Below are 21022 nucleotides of genomic sequence, written 5' to 3' on the forward strand. Positions count from 1 at the left end.
TCCTGCTTTCATTGCATTGTAATAGAGTAAAAATAGCTACTAATTCACAGCTCCACTTTCTCCCCCCTTATTGAATAATTACAACACCATTAGCAGGCAAACATCCCTCTGCTGTCGTCCTGAACGGGGAAGCTCCACAGGAACGTCTTTGCTTTTCAAAGCTAAAACCTTTCATTTATCCCCCTGCAAAAACGCTTACTCAATCTCATCTCGCCGTCAGGGCGGTCAAAAACGTCCTCAAACACTTCCCTAATTGAGAGGCTGGATGACATTGCTCTGTGAGGCTGGCGTTGTGCTGCCTGTGAATGTATACAGTAGAAGAAGAGAGAGAGGCGTGCACTGCGGCGGGCTCCCCTGGGAGGACTCTTTAATTTGTGCATCTCGACCCGCGTGCCATTCGCTTCAAGGCCCAGGAGCTCTCGCTAACCAACTGCATTTGAAAAAAAAAAAAAAAAACAATTCCTCTGAAATTTATCTGAATGTTTAACCATAAGAGAAGAGAAATCTAAGATAATAAGAGCAAAGGAAGCTTACTGGATGATTTCTGCTGAATTGAAATACTTAAATCCTGCCATTTGTGTGACTTTGTGTCAAAAAGGGAGAGGGGAAAAAAACAAAAAAAAACAGATCATGAGACATTTTATATCTTTGGTCACAGAACAAAAAGGTTATTATAAAATTACAAAATTAATCTGTTTCTCAAAAAGACTAAATAGTCAGAACCATGTTTGGAAGACGTATGTGCTTCCTCGCCATGTCTGAGGCATGGCATCATCACAGGCCTGCAGCTTCAGCATGAGAAGAGTGCCTCCTAGTGGTGGAAAGAAAACATGAAGGGTTGGTAAACATTCTATCAGAGCTGACTTTAAGTCGTAAAGTCAGACTATTCTAGTTTAAAGTGGCATCAGTAATAGTAATCGTTGTCTTTTTCTGCCCAGAGTGATGCTTCCACTCATCAGGTTCTGGATCGGTGCAGCTGTGAGTCATCCTGTTCATCTCTGATACAATCCAAATATTTACTGCTGTCCACAAGCAAGATTTGTTCACTGCACAGTCCACTCAGCTGTCAGGTGCAGATACAGACGTTATGATCCATGGACCATCATAGGGAAGCCATGTTGGTGTCATGTTGTGGAGGTTTCCTGCCACGAAGCTTTGTTTAAGCAAAGTGAGGCGACTGTTTGAGGCGCTCAGCTACTTGATATTCGGACGTGCGAGTGGCTTGTTCCCATTTGACCAGGAGGAGCCGGAGCTGATTTAAAGACAAGAGGAGTAGAGGTCTTTAATTACAACCCCTCTCTGTGGCTTCAGGCACCGCTGGCCTCACTTCACAATTAAGACCAGCAGTTAGTGCAGAGCCTAAAGAAGGAGATGAGAAATGCAAGTAGCCGTAGAGAAAGAAAAAAAAGAGAGAATCCTTAATATTAATAATCAACTTCACAAAGGAGACTGGACTTCACTCTGAATCTGGAATCACATTTAAAACGAAACACTTTAACTCTGTTAAAGTACAAAATAAATTTTACATTGTTGATACAAACCGTTGAAATTAAACGAATCAAATTAATTTAGAGGTTTGGTTTAGAGGTTAATTTTAAATACAAGTGCTGAGTGGAAACCAAAGACCTTTAAAAACTCTGGTAAATAAGGTCGTTTTTCAGCAATTTATAAAGTGAACTTCAATGAGATATTTGCCTCTTTTCCACCTTTATTTAATTGGGAAATATTCCCTGTGACTAAAAATGAATTCTCTAGCAAAGATGATATTACAGCAGTGGCAATTACTGTGGTTTCATCACTAGTCTGGTTTGTCTGGTTGTGTTAAATAAAAAGAAAAAGTAGAAAATGGTGTGTAATTAAGGTAAAGGTACCTTGGATAAATAATACTGTTTGGATGGAATAATACGCCCAACCCACAACAAATGAAAATTTGGACGGAAAAACTTTTTTTCTTTAAAAATAAGGAAGTATTTCAAACATTATATATTGTTTTTAGAAATCTTGAATCCGTTTAAGATTATTTAGTCTGTCCAGTCCCAAATCCTATTTATATAAAAATAAGCTTAATCCAGATTAGCATGTTTTTTATGCATTTGAAATACTGCCTTTTTGTTGTTTTCTTAAATAGAAATAAGGTTTTATTTATCTCAAGGTACTACTCTGTTCATGGTGCCATGATGAAATTCAGGGAATAAACTGGTCTAGTCTGTTTTTTTCCTTTTTGATAGACTCTAGCTCTTTGGTCAAGCCTTGAAATTAAGTTTGAAAACAGATGACAACTTTAATGTTTTCACCACACTGGAAAAAATCTAAATCTAGATAAGTAATTTTTTCTTAGAATAAGTGCATTTGTTCTTGGATTGAGGAGGTAAAAGAAACATTTTGCCTATGGAACAAGACGATTTACATTTAAAATAAGAAAACACAATTACATCGTCTTATTTCAAGTGTATTTTATCTAAATATCTTTTTCTAAGAGTAAAATACTAATTCCGTTGACAGATCATCTTGTTTACCTACTCAATTTAATGGTAAATACATTTAATTTAAGAATTTTTTACCTATTTCTAGATTGTTTTTCCAGTGCAGCTTACACTTACCAAGTCGCTGTATTCTCACTTTGCTTACAAAGCGTTATATATATTCTCTGGAACTAAAAAATACCGAAAGTGTAGGTGTTTATTTTTTTAGCGAAACTGACTAAAACTTTATAAATGAATCCTTGCAACCCAAGAAAAAACAAACAAAATCAAACATGTTTCTAACTTTAAAATCACACAGTCATATCCACTTTAAGAAAAGATAACTTCATTTTTTTGTATTGTTGTTGTATTGCTCCTCAAAGTAAAATGGTTAAATCTGTTGTTAAAAGTAGGAAAGGGGATTCTGTAGTGGAAGACATGTCCAACAGTTGTTTGTGTATTTATGAATCGTGCGCACGCATCAGTGCCCCCCACTTTCGCAAAACTTCTCTACGCTGCAAACGCCTCAGCCGGTAGTTTTGTATTTCACCTAGAGAGGCTTGTAACAATGGCAGCTGTATTTGCTGTGATTAGTGGGTAAAAAGTAGTTTGAATCTGTTTTGAAGTGAGAAAGTCAACCTGAAAACTTCATCAGTGCAGTCAGTTCATCCAGATTACCTTCCTGCATTCAAATAGTAATGCCCTCGGTGCGCTGTCACTAGGAATCCCATTCAACAGCAGCCTATGGCACGGTCACCTCCTCAGGTTTGCCGCTGCGGCTGGAAGGTGGTTTTCATGTACGTAATCCAAACTGCAGGCACATGGACAATAAAAGTGAACATGTTAGGCTTGCAGATTTTGGTATTTTAGGTCAATTTAGGCGTTAATAAACTGTTTCAGATGAGTGATCATAGCGATCTGCATCAGCAGTGCTGTGTCTGTCTTCCTGCCAGCTCCCAGATCAGCTTCTCTGATTGGTTGATGTGATGCGTCCAGCAGCTTTCCAACTCCAGCAGCTGCGTTTGCAGCACGTCCCGCGCGTCAAATGCTCAGAAGCTCACGGTGCGCTGCTTCAGCTGCTCAGACGCGCTGCTCCTGCTGCTCAAAACGCACTGCAGGACCTTTTGCTGCGCCTTGATGCGCGTCAACCATTGACTTTGCATGTAAACTAGCTGCTCCTGCTGCCTCTGCTGCTTTAGGTGTGAATGTAGCATTATTTTAGGAGTTCAAATGGCAGACTCCTCCACAGTGAATATGTTGTTTTTTAATAAAAACATTGTATTTAAAAAATAAAACACCTCCATGATGTTGTTGAACAGGCGTAGGAGTACATTTTCGTGCCGGACCGTAGCCAAACAGCGTATGAGTTACGCTTGGAGCCTATGTAAATAACGTACCGGTGGCAGGTACGCAAAATGTTTGATAGACAAACAAGTAGCCAATCCACTTTCGACAGTAGCCAAAATGGATTTGTAGGTCCCATCACAGCCAGAGTTTATGGATTGGATGGAACCATAAGTGCAAGAATAGCAGGCATCAATTAAGTTATTTTAGATGAATCTGGACACTTAAATCCTTTCATACCTTTAAAAGATGCTGTTGTTGCTAAACTAGCTAAAAACAGGGGAAGAAATGAAACCTGATTCACGTGGAGACAACATTAGGCGTCCTGGCAAAAAGTATTTAGTCCTTTAGGCTGTGCCGCCATTTTAGAGGATCCTAACTCTGGCACCTGGTTTCACAGTTATTTGTGAAACCAGGTGCCAGAGTGGAACAACTTAAACACTTCCTGTTTCGCTGTGTACACGCCGTAGGCCGCAGACTTTTTTTGAAAGGCACCTTCATATCTCCATCCCCCCCCTTTGTAACTCAAATGCGCCTTTTTGCTGCTATGTCGCTGCGTTTACGTTAGACACTGCCTACTTTGGTTTTTCTTAACTGTTTTTGGTGTGATTATTCGGCAGTGTCACAGCACCGCCAAAGGGCCTGGCATATGTACTACAGCATCCTCGATGTGCTTGTGTACAGGGGTGTGGATGCAATTTAGAAATAAACATTTTATGGAAACTGTTTCAACCATAAAACTTACACTGTATAAAATATAAGATTTTTCTTTTAAGTATCTTTTTTCATAATTTGAGCAAGTAGTCAAGATAGTTTTTACATTTAAAATAAAAGAAAAATCCCAATATCTTATTTTGATAGCATTATATCTAATTATTGTGTTTCAAGGGCAAGATCATCTTATTGACCTGCTCAAATACACTTTTTTTAAGACATATTTTTTGTTTTTAGATTAGGTTTTGCGGTGTAAAAAAGTTCTAATCCTTTAGTAACTTTGTGTAGTCATTCAGAAATACTATATCAGTGTCACTATTCCCTGCTGGAAACTGAACCAACATTTGCAGTAAAATTGTAGTTAATGGGAAGTGCATTTTACAAACTGAAATGCTTGATGACAATAAAAGAAAATTGATGGCTAATATCAAATACCCTCCAAAATTAAATGTTTATAGCACATGATGCTTGGAGATAACGCCAGTGGCGCCCTTTCAGGGCTCCCAGAAGCCCCGTTCAAACCCTTCCTATAATACGTGGCTGCAGTGCAGTGAGACTATACTCCAGAGCCGTTATGGCCTCAGCTACCGTAATGTGTTTGGACAGATGGGAGAAGCAAGTGCTGATGTGCTTAACTACGCATTTTACAGCTAAACTATTAAAGAGTTGTGCTGTTTACACACCAGCATTTGAATACCTGTCTTCAGGCCAGTTTAATTATCCGGGCCCTTCTGTTATTTCTGCTGCTTTGTTGTCTTTCAGCTCTTTTTTTTTATTTTTTTGCATGAGGCATGAGAGATTTGTTTGCAGCTTCATTAAGATATGGTGGTGGTAGCAGCTTGCAGGAAGCAAAAAGGAAAAATTGCTCAAGTATCTCATACTCCATTCGCCCTGCCTTCCTCATACAAACAAAGATACCGTACAAAACCCACGTTTCTTATAAAGTCATATAAAGTGAGAAAATTAAAAAATGCCCTGTGATGCCTGCACTTGAAAATCTCTCAGGGCTTTAGGCAAAGGGGAGGAGACACGCACCCCCCAGGTCCCTCTGATTCATCCTGACACGTTTGATTAGCTCATGAGTGCTTATAGACGGGGGGGAAAGGGTTTGCATTATAATTTTGTTTCATGAATTCCTTCATATGTTCATCTTCAGCTGCATGTTCAAATGAACCATTAATCAAAGAGAAGAGAGGGAAGAGGGCATTTAGCCAGCAGTCTCAGGGCCTCAGTTAGCCGGTGGATATGGTATTGAGAGACGGTCGGAAGCAATGGTTTTTAATTATCTGGACTACATACAGGATGCCGTTTTTGATTGTTTTAATGAGGCAGCTGGCCTATTGTCTCCCCTTAATTCCTCCATTGTTTTAAGAATATGTCATAGTTCTTTATTCTTTTATCAGGTGCTCTGCAGGAGGATTCAGACAATAGCCTTCTCTCCAACTGCATTGGCCACTGCACAAAGGCAGCTCACACTGCAGACAGTTAGCAGGCAAACAAGTGCAAATCACAAGCTGCACTTTCTTTTAGCCTTTCCCCCAGTTTCTTAACTTAACGCTTTCGGCTGTTCACTCTAACTCTTGACCCCTCCCCCTCCCTTTCTTTCATGCCCCTTATTCATGCCTTTGTCACCAGTGGCTCACCTGAATTTCTCAGATTTGAATCACCTGTCAGGAAAAGGGCTGTGCGAGGCAAACAGCCATGACAAATCTGCTCTAAAGAACTCCTCCGTGGAACATTTGTTTTTTGTCTCTACTCAGGCAGGTTTTTAGCGCTTTGCTTCGTGATGCAACACCTTGCAAAAGTATTCATCTTTCATACATGCTGAAGTTTTAATGGCTTTCCATGACCATGAAATTGCATTTTACTGGGATTATTTTTACCAACTGTACCACAACAAGGTAGCACATGGCTGGGATTTCAAAGTAAGATGATAAATAAAACCTTAATATTATAATGTGCCTTTGCATAGAGTCCTTATCACTTGTGGAAACTCTTAGATAAAATCTGGCTCAACATATTAACTTTGGAGGTTATCTTATTGGTAAATATCTAAACTATATGAGGATTTAATCTCATTATAAACCCAAGGCTTCTGTGGAGGCAGCATGCAGGGTGTGGGGAAGTTTAAATAAGTTTAATAAGCAAGTTTAGAGCTTTTGTTTTTTTTTATCAGTTCGATTTGGAAAGCCTCAGAGGAAAAAAATAAGACCAGAGTGTATTTAGGGAATTCTTTCACATAATGGCAGAAAAGCAGGTAGGATGATCATTAGCATATGCAGCTATTAAAAAAGGACTAGGGTATTTTGTACCTATATTTCTGGAAAAGTCATCTTCTTTACCTTTAATCAATTATGATTTTGCATAATTCCACTATATACATTCATTAATACATACATGAAATAGGTTTATCAGTAATATATCCCTAATTGAATAGGGAACTAATAGCTAAATTACAGAGACACATAAGTTACCTTTTGCCTTTTCCTCCATGAATAAAAATAACTAGTCTAACTAGTCTCTGCATTTGTCATCTTTAATGTTAGTTTATTGATGTGAATAATTATAGCTTCATTGTTATAGTCAGTTTATGGTTATTATACTAACAATTAACATGTAATATAGGACCAAGCACTTCACAGTATTTCTGCTGCCACCCTCTGGTGTAGGGGCATCTAATAATTAGCTAAGGATGACCATGGCCACCACTGGCCCCCCGTCTAGCTTCGCCTCTGGACTCAGACGAGCTATGCTAGAATTCATATCACACTTTTCTGATTGTGATTAGCCAAACATTAAAAAAACATTAATTACACACTCTTTTACATCACTCGTCTATCATCACATACAATTGCAATAAAATCTTTTAAAGTTTGTGATTGTAAATGCCACAAATCCAGTGGAGGGGACGACTGTAGTTTGACCATATGCATCAAACTCCAGGTCGGCGGGCCGAATCTGGAATGCCACAGCATTTTATCCGGCCATCGACAGCCAAAAACAAAACATGCCATAAAATCAAGGATTAATGTATGTCCCTTTAACAATCCTCTAGTGTGCTCTCTCACTGCAAGAATCTAACCCATGCTTGCCATCTTATATCTATATCTAGCCAAAAAGTCTTTTTGATCTTGTTTTGAGATTAATATACCAAACAAGAGCATATTCTGTTAGATTAATGATCTTCGTTTGAACAAATTCTACTTAAAATAAGTGTGATAATCTTCCAGTGCAGCAAGATAATTGCACTTGGTAAGACTTCTGAAAATCAAATATGTTTAATGTTTTCACTTGTTTTAAGAGTCATTTGAAAAAAAGATTAATAATCTAACATAATCTCCTTTTGGTTTGTATTTAATCTCAAAACAAGATCAAAAAATACATTTTGTTTAGATCTAAGGTTGCAAGACTTGGTCAGATTGAGAATTATTGCAAAATGATCCTTCTAAAGCCTTGATGATGCTGAAATAAAGATGATTTTAACTCATATCCAGTTGCTCTGCTGTTTGCATGTGATGTTTGTCAGTGGATGCAGCAGCATCTTTAATCTGCAAAGAATCCTGCAAACCTGAGCAATTGTCTTTCTCGTTCCTATCTAGATTCCTCTAATGGTGTAATTCAGTCAGTTTTCCTTCAGCCTGAAATGAGTCAGTATAACAAGCTCAGCAGCACATCGGTAAAACTAGGACACACAGTCCTGAAACTCTCTTCCAGACTTCTCACACGCAGCAGATGGATTTGTAGCAGTCTTGGCTGCAGGGAAGCATCCCGAGAACGCATTTGTCAAAATGCAGTCAAACATTTTCATCAGATGCCAGATGATCTGCTTTATTTTCAGCTGAGGACGGTTTTCTCAGGTTTGGATTGATCCAAATAAGACGGGTTGGTAGCTGAGGCATCGGCGCCTCGTTTCAGATTCTCTTTATAAGCCAAGAGCATCCGAACAACAACGGGAGACTCAACTTTTGTGGCTTACATTCCTCGCCATTGTCAGCTGCAGTTTGTATCTACCTTGACGGCAGCTGGGGCAGACAGTGAAGAGGAGTTTTGTTATTTTAATTAGGAGATAAAAAGTCGAAGGGTCTCTCCAGGCAGTGTGTGGTATGACAGAATAAAAATAAAAAAAAGAGGATAAGGCAGAGAGGCCTGAAGTGTGCGCGTCGTCGCAGCAGATTGGCCGACAGATAGGCACTGCTCTTTAAAGTGACGCTGGAAACACACACACGCTCCCGGAGAGGAAGTGTGCACACAAAACGGCACAGAGACAGATAGCATATTTCACTCCTCTGACATGTTTGTGCCGCTCTAATTTTCAGTAAGTCAGCAGCAGAAAAGAAAGTCCTGGTATGGTGACGTGAAATCTGAAGCACTCTGATTTACATGTGATGCATCTTTAGGTGAAGTTTTTCCTTTTCCAAAAAGAACAGAAATGTGGATTTACTTCCACACATCATTCACCTTCATCCAGTCCTCAGAGCCGTTTTAAACTCTGATTCACAGATTTTGTGCAAACATGAGTAATCAGTGCTGCACACGTGTTGGGGGGGCTGTCCTCCATCTTTGCTACACTCCTCAGGACTCTCTTTATTCCACACCAGCCTGGCCTCACGTCACGTCGCCTCTCAGCCTGACGCTCCGTCGGTATGTTTGCACATCTTTGAAAGCCAACTGTGCGCTCTAATTAATTGTCCAGCCTTCCTCAGAAACAATGTCCTAATTCTGCCATTTAGCAGGAGCGTATCATGGTTTGTTGTTATCTCCGCAGCCAGATTTCTGTAAATAGTCATATTAAAAACTTTAATCTCTTCAATGGGGGGGGGGAATGAAGTGCAGGCGAAAAAGCCTGTCATGTGTTGAGATAATGTTTTTTTTCCTTTTTTATCTGAGTTAAAACCTTCATTCACTCCGTTTACCCCCCTCCCTCTGTCCCTGGCTTGATGAATATGTTCAGAAGATTTCAGACGGATGGCTAATCCCAAAACACAACAATCTAATAATATGGAGGGCCTGTCTCAGTGCTGCAGCTGACAGCAGCACCGCAGGCAGTAGACCCTACAACCCCCCCCCCCCCCCCCAAAAAAAAAAATATATATATGTATATATATATATTTATATATAGTATGGAAGGACTGGACTAAGTCAAGAAACTAACCAAGGGTGAAATAGCAATGCTGTTGGAAGTTTCTTCTACAACAATTCCCACTGTGATACATGGTGGTGGCAGCATCATGCTCAGAGAAAGCTTTTCTTTAGCAGGGCCGGTAAGAAGTTGGTGGAAAAGCAATTGAGCTGAATACATAGAAATCCTTAAAGCCAGCCTTGTTTTACACCTGACCAATCACAGCAGAGGGGGCGGGCCCATTAGCTGTAAAAATGACAGTCCAGATTGCAGCTCCAACAGTCATGTTTTAATGATGCCTTTTTTTTTAATATGTGAACTTGTGCGTTCTCATTTACTCGTGAAACGTCATCAGCCTCAGCCATAGTACTGTTCCAGTTCACAAGAACAGCAGACCGTGAACTGACAAAGTCCCCGGATGTTGCTCATGCCCCTCCCTCTTTACCCAGCATGCATCAGAGCAGACTCGTCCATTCATGAGATTGACAGCCTTCCCAGCATGCACTGCGGCAGCAGCAGCTTCCAATGGAGCGCTCACAGAGCTCAGAGTATTAAGTTAAAGGTTCTCTTTTCTGTTGCTTTTGTTCAATAAAAGTACGTTTTAAGATCATTTGAGGCGAGAAAATTACCCTTTTAAGTGTCACTATATGGAGCATTTACTGATTTAGTCCGTAATAAAAAAAAAAAAGCTCAGATGATGAGAGGACCGTGGCAACCAGCGGACCTCAGAGGGTAACAGCACCCATGTCTAATCCCAGCCCGTCTGCAGCAGCCCTCTCTCTGCAAAGCCATGTGTGAAGGACCGCTGGCTCTGATGGCGAGATTTTAGTTTTATTTGGCAAAATGTTCAGTTGATTTGTGTTTATCTGACTTTTTTCATTATTTTTCCCCCAATAAATGAAAAAAGTAAGAATTTATTATTATGTAGCGTGTGGTGACGTCACGAGTACGCTTCTGTTCTAATCGACCCATATTTATGAACTGGGAAGCGGCCTATATGTTTGTGTCACATTGGTCATTATCTGATTGGTTCTAAATTGGTTCCCACTGACTTTCTTAGTCCCGTCTTTAAAATCAGGCTCTGCTGGCTCCTTTCTAGACTAATACGCTGTGTACATGATGTAAGTCAGTCTGGCTGGCCAGGCTACAATTATACAGGAATATCTAGAGATTTAAAGCAGAAAACATTCAGTTAGGTTGCCTATCTATCAGCTGTCCAATCAAAAAAGTCTGATTATTGGTGAAAATACAGATGTTCATAAAGTTGCCGTTAGCATGCTGGTACTTCATAGTGTTAATTTAATGCTTAAAAAGCAAAGTTCACCTAATTTTCTGGTATTTCCAAAGGTTTCATGCATCTTCATGCATATTCATATTCAATTCATCGTTTTTTCACCCAGAGTTATTTAACCAAAGCTCCTGTCTGATTTATAGTACTTCCAAACTCCACTTGATGTTTGTGATGAGAACAAAGCTGGTTGTTTTTGTTGTTTTTGTTTTTCTGGCATACCTCCTGAAGCAACAAGATGGTAGACTGATAGTACCTAGTAGCTGTTATGTAGACTTGTTGACCCCAGAGACGCCACTCTTGTGCTGTTCATGACTATCAGAAGCGTTTAGGATTGAAACAAATCTCTTTGCTTTCTCCAGGCGGCCAGCTGTGGTGCACCACCACCAAGAACATGATGGAGGGCGAGGAGCTGGTGGCGTTTGCGGTGGACTTTGACTCACGCCTGCAGGCGTTGAACCACATGTCTCTGAGCGAGGGCATGTACCCGGCCCGGCTGCTGGACAGCATCCAGCTCCTGCCACAGCAGGCCGCCATGGCCTCCATCCTCCCTACTGCCATCGTCAACAGTAAGTCTCCAAACTTTTCTTTTTCTCCCAGTCTCTGAACTCAGTCACCTGCTTAACAGGAAGCGTTGTCTCCGCTGGGTGTAGATTAACCCAGATGAGTCTCTGCGCTGCAGATAAGAACCACCGACCTTCAAGTTTTGGGTTCACATAAACACACCCAGACTCGATGCTAACGTGTTAATTGCAGGATACTCGCCTCATGCAAATAGTGTGTTTGTTTATTTAGCGAGGGCTATCAGGGTTCAGTCCGACAGGGAGGCTTCTGTAAGCAGATGGTCCAGTGTTCTTGTTTGCCCTTGAGAAAGGGTACCAACCTCGTGGTAGCGGCACAGCGATAGGCTGCAGCCGTGGATTTGGTGGAAAAGCCTTTTAATGCAGGCTTTGAGAGTCACAACCGGAGAAGAGGAGTGTTTATCTGCAAGCTATTTATCTTCATACTAACACTTGAAAGCATTTTGTGCCCTGATATAGTGTCATCCCCCTCCCCACCACCCTTTTGTCTCTTTCTGTGTCCCTGCAGAAGACATTTTTCCTTGCAAAGCATGTGGAATCTGGTTTCGGAGCGAAAGGAATCTGCAAGCCCATCTGATGTATTATTGTAGCGGACGGCAACGGGAAACGGAGACGGTGGTGGAGGACGGTGACAACGGACCCCACCAGACCCCGAGTATCTGCCCCTTCCCTCAGTGCAACAAGAGCTTCTCTGGAGCCAGGGCCCTGGAAATGCATTTAAGCACTTCACACAGCGGTTAGTCACAATATCATTGGTCCAAAAGAAACAGATGTGAAGAAATGGATTTGCTTCCTTTAATTCTTCAGTTGCTGCTGGTTTTGCAATGCTGATTTCAGGGAGGAATGATAATCCTTATCGCCACTTATTTGAATGAAATTGATGAAATTCCTATAATTAATCATATTGATAAAATCAGATAGTACCCAGCCTCATTATGGCCAGAGATGTAGGATCAGAAGTTTACTTAAGAGTAACCATTCTTGTCCCTAATCATGAGGTAGGCTGAGAAATAGGAATAAGTGACATCTGGGCTTTAGGCAAGGAGGGAAGAGTACATAAAAGATGTAATCAAGTATAAGTAAATTCAATATAATTCAGTTTATTTCTATAGCGCCAATTCACAACACGTCATCTCCAGGCACTTTACAGAGACAATTCAACCAGATCATCCAGTCACATTGGTTCAAAGTTGTTTATCTAAGGAAAACCTGCTGATTGCATCGACTCATTGACTCCAAGCCAACTAAACTGGAAGTAAACTACTATTTGGTATAAAGCAGAGGTCACGGAAAAACGGACCAGGGTCTGGAACCGGACCCACCTGCTGGCTAATCCGGAGCACTATTTTTATACACGAGGGTTTGTTCTTCAGTGAAGTTATTTACAGTAGAGGAGCCAAACATTTTACTTCAGCAAGAGTGGTGATATTTTCATAAGATGTCATTAAAGTAAAGTATGGTGCAGTAAAACCACAACTAAATGCATCTCTCTTTCAAAACGTTACTCAAGTAACTGAGTAAATGTAACTAGTTACTACACTCTTCTGACTTTAGGGAAAATATCCTCCACATTTTGAAAAAAAAATCTGGATATTTTGAAACAAACTCTTTGGAAGGTACGACACGGTGGTGGTGGTATGATGCTGGACAAAGATGAATTGCAGTAACTGAATAATAAAGGATTTTTTTTTTTTTTTTACATGGAGTCAGTTTGGTTTATAAAGCTTTTATCTCTCACAGAAGCAATTAGGAAAAATATCACCACTAGGTGGGGCTGTGGAGCACTGTCGGTAAACCAAAACAAGACGTGTGATAAATGAAGCCTCTTGAGTGTCCCAACCTTAGTAGAAAGCAGTGTTACACTTACAGTAACCATCATAACCGTCATTTATAAATGATAGAGCCCATTTATTCATGATTAACGGGTTTATTTAGTTATTAATCCTCAACAATAATTTAAAAACTACATGTTACACCTTTAATCTAAACCATGTATATGAGGTAAATAGATTGTTTATTAAGGTCTGATGTTGGTTTAGGGCTAAACCAACATGGAAGGGCAATATGATCTATTTATCTTTAATAAATGTTTTAGATGCTGTTTATAAGTGATGTCTAACATTGATCAACTATTGGTTAATCATTAATTAATGGTCCCTTTACCATTTATAACTGATGGTTATTGTAAAGTGTTACTGAAAGCAGATACTCTGAGTAGCTCTACCCCTCTCTTTGGGAAGTAGAAGAGGAAAGGTGGGTGGAGTCCTCATCGGATGCCTCCTGTTCTCATTGGTTCCTGAGCCATGGGGGTGTGGCCACAGGTAGTTAATTGGCAGCCTGCCTGGCATGTAATTAAGAGACAGGAGAACGGCATAGAGGTTGTGTGTGATGTCACAATCTAAAAAGATACCTTTAGGTTTTCACATCACTGTTTTTCATTCAGTTCCATCTCAAATAATGAGTGATTTATCTTTTTTCTATTATTTGTGTTTTTCTGAATATATTTTAGGTTATTAAAATATTAAACATGATAAAAGAGGAAAAAAAGACAGGGAGAAATGCTTTTCCATGGCAACCTTGAAGCACAATAAACAGAGCTTTGTAGTGTTAACAGCTTTTGTAGATACGTTTTAAATTTCAAATGATGCTGCTTTTGAAAATTCTGACAATTGGACAGATTTCAGCCTGAAGATTGAAAAAAAAGCGACTGTCATTTCATATAAGACATATACATACCCTGCTGTCACTGTGCATAGTTGACAGTTTATCGTAAAAAAAAAAAAAAAAAATTGAGAGTATGTGAATAAGCTTGGCGTAAAGCACGGGTGTTTGATGGTTTCTGCTGTGAACTCTAAAGGAGAAGTGGGAGACGAGATTCTGAGCATTTCTCTCTTTTATCTCCCTCACAGGTGTCAAAATGGAAGAGAGCCTCCCTCCTGGCACCAGCTTGAAATGCACAATCTGTAACTACACGGCAGATTCTCTTATTACATTCCAGCATCACATCATGTCTCACCTGTCACAGGCGGCCTTCAGATGCAATCACTGCCATATCAGCTTCCAGAGCCACAGGGAACTCTTACAGCATCAGGACTTACATGGGCACGGCAGCAAACTTCACAGGGAAGGCGACGGCACTGAGCTTTCCCCCAGGGGTCCGGAGGAAAGCCTCCAGCAGCAGCAGCAGGGCCGCGCTGAGCTGGCCAACAGGAAGGACGCTCTGATGGGAAGTCCCAAAGGGGCCATCAGTAAGGAGACCAGCACAGACGGAGAGGCTGACAAGGCTGAGAAGAAGCCCATGCCGTCTGCTCAGAAGGGAGAGGCCCACCCAGGCAGCAAAGCCAGTTTTTCTTACACTAGGATCAAATCTGAGCCCTCCAGCCCCCGTCTGGCCTCCTCCCCTGTACAGCATAACATGCCTACATTTCCCATGGGCCCCTTCTTGTCTCAGTTTGCTTTCTCCCAGGACATTTCCGTCGTCCCACAGGCTTCTGAGATTCTTGCTAAAATGTCAGAGCTGGTCCATCGAAGACTGCGCCATGGCGGGAACAGCTACCCTCCTGTCATCTACAGTCCTCTGATGCCCAAAGGGGCCACCTGCTTCGAATGCAACATCACCTTCAGCAACCTGGACAACTACCTGGTCCATAAAAAGCACTACTGCAACAGCCGCTGGCAGCACATGACGAAGTCTTCGGACTTCTCGGCTCTCTCCGATAAGGTTCCAGAAGCGGTGAGCCCAAACAGCGGTCACAGTTCTGTTAGCATGATGGCCGGCTGCCATCCCACAGAGGCCGAAGGCCACCTAATGCAGTCCGCTTGTATGAACTCCAACGTTTTGGACATGATTAACGCGGCGGCCAAAGGCCCCGATAAGGATCTAGCAGGACAGGTGAAAAAGGTGTCGACCCCAACGGGGGTAGAGGACCGACTCAACGGGAAGCAACTGGAAGGGAAAAGTCCGAGCACAGGGTTAGTGGAAAGCGACAATGACCCCAGCAAGACCACCTGCGAAGCCTGCAATATCACCTTCAGCCGCCACGAGACGTACATGGTCCACAAGCAGTATTACTGCGCCACTCGTCACGATCCTCCCATGAAACGGATGTCCGCTAATAAGGTGCCCTCCATGCAGAGAACCATGAGGACCCGCAAGCGCAGAAAGATGTACGAAATGTGTCTCCCCGATCAGGATCCCCAGAGGATCCCTATGGGTCAGCCGGGTTTCCTCGGAGTTCCTCCGATGAACCCGTGTACATCTCAGGAGGCCGTGGAGAGCCTAGCAGACCGCTTCCACCCCCGCTGTGATATCTTCCCTGGCATGGTACCCAAACACCTGGAGGCCTCTCTGACTGTCACTAAGCCTATTCTGCCTCCCAAATGCAGCACCGGGGAGCAGCAGGAGCTGGACGCACCCATTGATCTCAGCAAAAAATGTTCACCTGTCCCAGATAAGACGTGTAGCTCTCCCAAAAGACTTTTGGACTATCACGAATGTGCAGTGTGCAAGATAAGTTTCAACAAAGTGGAGAACTACCTGGCACACAAACAGAACTTTTGCCCTGCGACAGCTGCTGCCACAGCTGCTGCTGCTGCAGCTCAACAACAGCAGCAACACAATGAAGGCAGCACCTTGGAGTCTGCTATGTTCCCAGATGTGAAGAGTGAAGGGAACAACAGCCCCGATGACGGTTACGATAAGAGCCCTGGCAAATGTGAGAAGAACGGAAATGGGAAGGTGGCGGTGCAGAATGGAGGCATGTTCCCCCCTCACCTGGCGCCCGTGCCCGGACTTAAGCCTTTCACTGAGCCTCAGCTCATCCCAACAAAAGACGAGAACAAGAATATGTTTCTGCCCCACTGCCTTTATCCAGGAGCAATAAAGAAGGCGAAAGGTCCTGAGCAAATATCGCCGTATTTTGGGATAAAGCCGACAGATTATGTGGCAGGAGGGCCAGCGGCGCAGGGAGAAGCAGGAGAACAGGAACAGAGCGTCAACGGCGGAGGAGAGACAGGAACCACCAGAGACCAGGCCCCACAGCCCACAGCAAACGGCTGCCCCCACCCAGGCAAGGAACCCCTTCCCCTCCTGCCCAAAAACCGGAGCATGGTCATCGTCAACGGGGGGCACAAGGCGGAGGAGCGGTCAGGCACGGCGCCTCCGCAGCAGGAGAACCAGCCCCAGTCAGACAGCCAACCCTCCAACCCCTCACCCACGTGGGGCGCCGAAAATCAGGCCGACTCCAACGAGAACATGTCCCCATCTTCCAAGTCCCCCGGCGAGGAGGCGGCGCCGGCGGCCAACAAAGGCGTGAACGGCTCGGGGAGCGGCAAATACTGCCGCCTGTGTGACATCCAGTTCAACAACCTATCAAACTTTATTACCCATAAGAAGTTTTACTGTTCATCTCATGCTGCAGAGCATGTCAAATAAGCTGAGAACACCAGGACCCTTCCTTTTCCTTCCCCTCCACCTTTAAACCAGACTTCTCCTCCTTTTTCCCCCCCCCTCTGTTTTTGGTACACTGTTGTGTCTGGAATAGTGCATCATGCAGTGCTAAACGCTGCTTGTGGACAATCAAGAGAAGCTTCTTCTTTCATCGTTTTAAGACTTAAAAATGCAAACCACCGGTTTGGGTGAAAAAAAAAACAAAAAAACACAAAAAAATGAAGAAAAGAAACGAGAATCAAGAATAATATTGGTGCCACGTTCACATTAATTTATTTTACAATCAGTATTACTAGGAGTAGTGATCTTAATTTAAATTCAAAAATGAAATTTATATCAGAGTTGTTTGTAATGTTATTGTATAGTCATTCTTGTGTAGCACACATATTGTTTACACTGTAATGTAGGCTCAACGAAACAAACAATACAAAAACGACGACGCATTTTAGACTCAAAATAGCTACTGAGGCACTTGTGTATTCTTATTTGCTGTACCAGTTTCCGTATGCTCAAAATGTCTCCTGCAGATGACAGCTAACGACTCGTTCGTCTTATAAAACCACCGACCGAAGGCGGTTTCCCGGGCTCGGCCCTGCATCTCACATTTTAGCATACGTACATGGCTTTGCATACATATGTGGCTGTTTGTCCTCGTCTCTTTCGTTCAACTCAAATGTGGATGTTTTCATGAGGATGACGACATTCTTGTATAGTACTCGTATTTCTGTTGAATGATACACTTTGGTCTCCCTTTTTGAAATTTGCTCTCAATGCAATACTTTGTAAATGGGGGAACATTACTGATAGCAGTATTATGACACGGGGACTGTGCATATAATTATTTGTTTCCCCAAAAACAAGAAAAAAAGGAGAAAGAAAAAAAAGACGCTGTTGGAGAATGAAGTTTATTGCTGAAGAACAAGTTGGGAGTGAGGTCAGTGGGGAAAACTGATGTAAAATGATCATTCCAATGTCCTGATTATGGGAGAAAATGTTTCTTAAAACGTTGTTGCTATGCATGTATATGGATGGAATTAAATTCCAGATCTGTTGGAAATTTTTATTTTGATGTGGTGTCATAATTAAACTTAAATCCTCAGGATAAACAAGTGGTCTTTGTTCATTATTTCTGAAGCATTAGCTTTAGCTAATGCTAGTATGTTAGCAAGAAAGCTAACAAAAAATCTAAATGTTGTATTTTGAAAGAATGGTTTCACTTTTTGAAAATTTACAGAATACAAAAAAATAAATAAAAATCTGCATTTTCTAATCGGTGTTTCATTAGAAAAATATAGTTCAACCTTTTTTTTTTATTGATATTTTGTTTTGTGCTAGTACTGAATTAATAGAAAACATGAAAAATTATATGATTTTAAAATGGAGAAGAAAAAAAGCCTTTATGTTCCATTCAATTTAGTTTATTTAAATAGCGTCAATTCAACACATATCATCTCAAGGCACTTTGTTCACCAGATCATCCAATCAAATTGATTCAAAGTTTTCTATCTAAGGAAAACCAGTTGATTGCATCAACTGGTTTACTTGAAGGCAATCCCTCACACTAAGCATGCTTGTAGCGACAGTGGAGAGGAAAAACTCCCTTTTAACAGGAAGAAACCTCCGGCAGAACCAGGCTCAGTGTGAGCGGCCATCTGCTGAGGCCGACTGGGGTTCAAGGAGACAGAAGCAAAGATAGAAAAGGCAGCTGTAAAAGGCGACCCAATCCAGGAAACACACAGCCAGCTCCCATGTCAGAGGATGAAGACGGCACATCCAGTTAGTCATGGTTTAGACAGTTATATGTTTGTTTAGGTCATTTAATTTAATCTAGGGTTGCCCTATTTTAGTGATAGCCTCTTCCCATCAATTTAGATCAGCTTTTAACTCTAACCATAAAATAATTTAATAAAATGACTCCTACAGCATGATGCTGCCACTACATTTCCCCATGTTAATGGCACATTAAAGATACATTGTTTATAGAGTATTTCATCTTTTTTATGTCAGCTGAAAGTTGGATTTTGGCTAAATAAGTCTCTAATAATCCCAAAGTGGGGTGGTCCTCCTAATAAAGAGCTAAAATTAGGATTACTACAGTTAAAAGGTGGCAGTCTTAAAATGCCATGGATTGGGGCTCATGAAAACTTTAATGTTTTTGTAAACCATAGGCTTCTCTGTTTAGCAGGATTATACCATCCTCTTAGGTTTGCAGCAGATATATATAGATATATGTATATATTTCTAGTCTTTTTTTTTTTTTTTATGAGTGATGAGAATCTTTCACCATTTCAAAGAACACCATTTTCTGCTACTGCAGTTTTGTTTTCGGGTTGTTTTTGTTTTGTTTTTTGCTGCATTTCTGTTTCATTCATAAATTTTATTTCCACCTTTGTTGCATTCTTGGTGCTTTTGCATTCGTTTTTTTTTTTGCCCATGTTTTGGAGTTTGGGTCGTTCATGTCTCTGCAAGGCATTTGGTCGTCTGTGGCTCATTTAGTCGTCTGCACCCTTTGGCCACAGTATAGATTCTCCGTCATTTTTAATGTTTCAAAATTATCCTAAATTTATCTCGTCTGCCGTGTTTCTTGTTAATGGTGCTTCTGGTTTATTCTTTTGCATTGCATAACATTGTTTTACAGAACAGCTGGATTTATACCAACATAAAATCACCCCAGATGAGCTCTATTATTGATAAGGACTTTGGAAGGCAGTCAGTCACTCTGGACTTTATTTAGGGGTATCAGTGAAAGCTAGACTGATTATAAGAACCTTCAGATTTGTGTTAAGTAATGCATCACATTTCATCTACGTTAAATCTATGCAATACCCTGTTTGTAAATTAGATCCCAGTAAAACACACTTAGGTTTCTGTTTTTATTATATTGAAACGCACAAAGGATTCATGATTATGAAGCTGAATTTTTTGCAGGAAGTTAAATGAACTGAAGGTAGTTTTCCTGTTGGCCAAAGCGTGACAGAGTATTAAGATAAAGGAGTTTGACGGTGACGTCTGTGTGTCCGCGACCTGTAATAGGAAAAATGTATTAATTCTTTGGCAGCGGCTAATCTAAAGAAGCTGCAATAACTTAGAAGATGAGATGAATCTATGATAGAACATGTTTGATCACTGAATGGCCCCCAGTTATCTTCAATTAGAAAACTGTAGCTATGAAGTAGAACTGTGCAGAAATGTGTTGTGGGAAAGACTTTCTGATGAACCTTAGCAGACGTGCAGAAAACGAAGCGCAGCACAGAGAGGTAAAACGATAAGCAGGAGGTTTTATTGAATATTTAAAACATATTCAGGTGTAGCTCGGCCCATATCTGAGGCGTCCCTTCCTTCTCTGGCCACAGGTCACTCGCTCTGCGGTCTGGCTTGACGCTGGCTGACGAGTTTCCACAGGTGCTGGCTGATGGCAGATGGCTGCTTGTAGATCATTCGCCGGTCTGCTCCTTTTATGTGAACGTGATTGGCCGATGGGTAGGATTCCTTCAGAAACCTCTTTTGATGTCGGGCTACCATCTGGTGCAGGAGGAATATGATTTACAGTGTTACTGGAGCATTGTTCATTTACAGCAGAGGAAGTGGAGCAGCCGCAGCAAACACTCACTTGGTTCAGGTGTTCTGGTATTTGCTCGTCAAACAGCTCCCCAGTCAGCATGCTCACCGTTATCTTGCTGGAGAAGGGTTTAAACTTTGTGATGTCCCTTTAAAAAAAAAACAATATTAAAACATAATGACGTATCTGGTGGATTTTATATACAGAAACAAGCTGTTGTACATGTTTATCTATTCTATGGAGTGAATGTTGTTTCGTTATTTTTGCAAACAAAGGACATGTTTTGTAAATATAAATAGAAAGGAAAAAAACACATTACTTTATTTAAAACTGAAAGAAGCAATCCAGAAAGAAATTTCAAATTTCCTTTTGCGACTTTTCCCTGATTTTATTTTCCCAAATACTTTTTCAAATAGTTTTTATCCCATTTTTTTCATATTTATTTTGTACATATCTATTTTTTCCATTTTATTTATTTAAATTCATTTTTTTAAAATTACATCGAA

At 41.2% G+C, this 21022-nt stretch overlaps 2 protein-coding genes across 3 annotated transcripts in view; one reads left to right on the forward strand and one right to left on the reverse strand.

Annotated features, from left to right (window-relative positions):
• Positions 1–18063, forward strand: part of zfpm2a (zinc finger protein, FOG family member 2a) — a 206712-nt gene extending 188649 nt beyond the window's left edge. For both annotated transcript variants that reach the window (XM_038301803.1, XM_038301802.1), the window contains exons 6-8: positions 11290–11496; positions 12017–12244; positions 14418–18063. In XM_038301803.1, coding sequence (XP_038157731.1) covers positions 11290–11496; positions 12017–12244; positions 14418–16942 — 2960 coding nt within the window. In that variant the 3' untranslated portion in view covers positions 16943–18063. The remainder of the gene's footprint in view (positions 1–11289; positions 11497–12016; positions 12245–14417) is intronic.
• A 2152-nt stretch (positions 18064–20215) lies between these two features.
• The window catches only part of si:dkey-122a22.2, a 48554-nt gene continuing 47747 nt past the window's right edge, over positions 20216–21022 (reverse strand). The window contains exons 10-11 of the mRNA XM_038301801.1: positions 20568–20664; positions 20216–20479 (exon numbers count right to left, since the gene is read on the reverse strand). Of these exons, the coding sequence (XP_038157729.1) occupies positions 20312–20479; positions 20568–20664 (265 nt within the window). The 3' untranslated portion in view covers positions 20216–20311. The remainder of the gene's footprint in view (positions 20480–20567; positions 20665–21022) is intronic.

The sequence above is a fragment of the Cyprinodon tularosa genome, unplaced genomic scaffold, assembly GCF_016077235.1.
Source record: "Cyprinodon tularosa strain WSP-4 unplaced genomic scaffold, ASM1607723v1 ctg475, whole genome shotgun sequence".
NCBI lineage: Eukaryota > Metazoa > Chordata > Actinopteri > Cyprinodontiformes > Cyprinodontidae > Cyprinodon > Cyprinodon tularosa.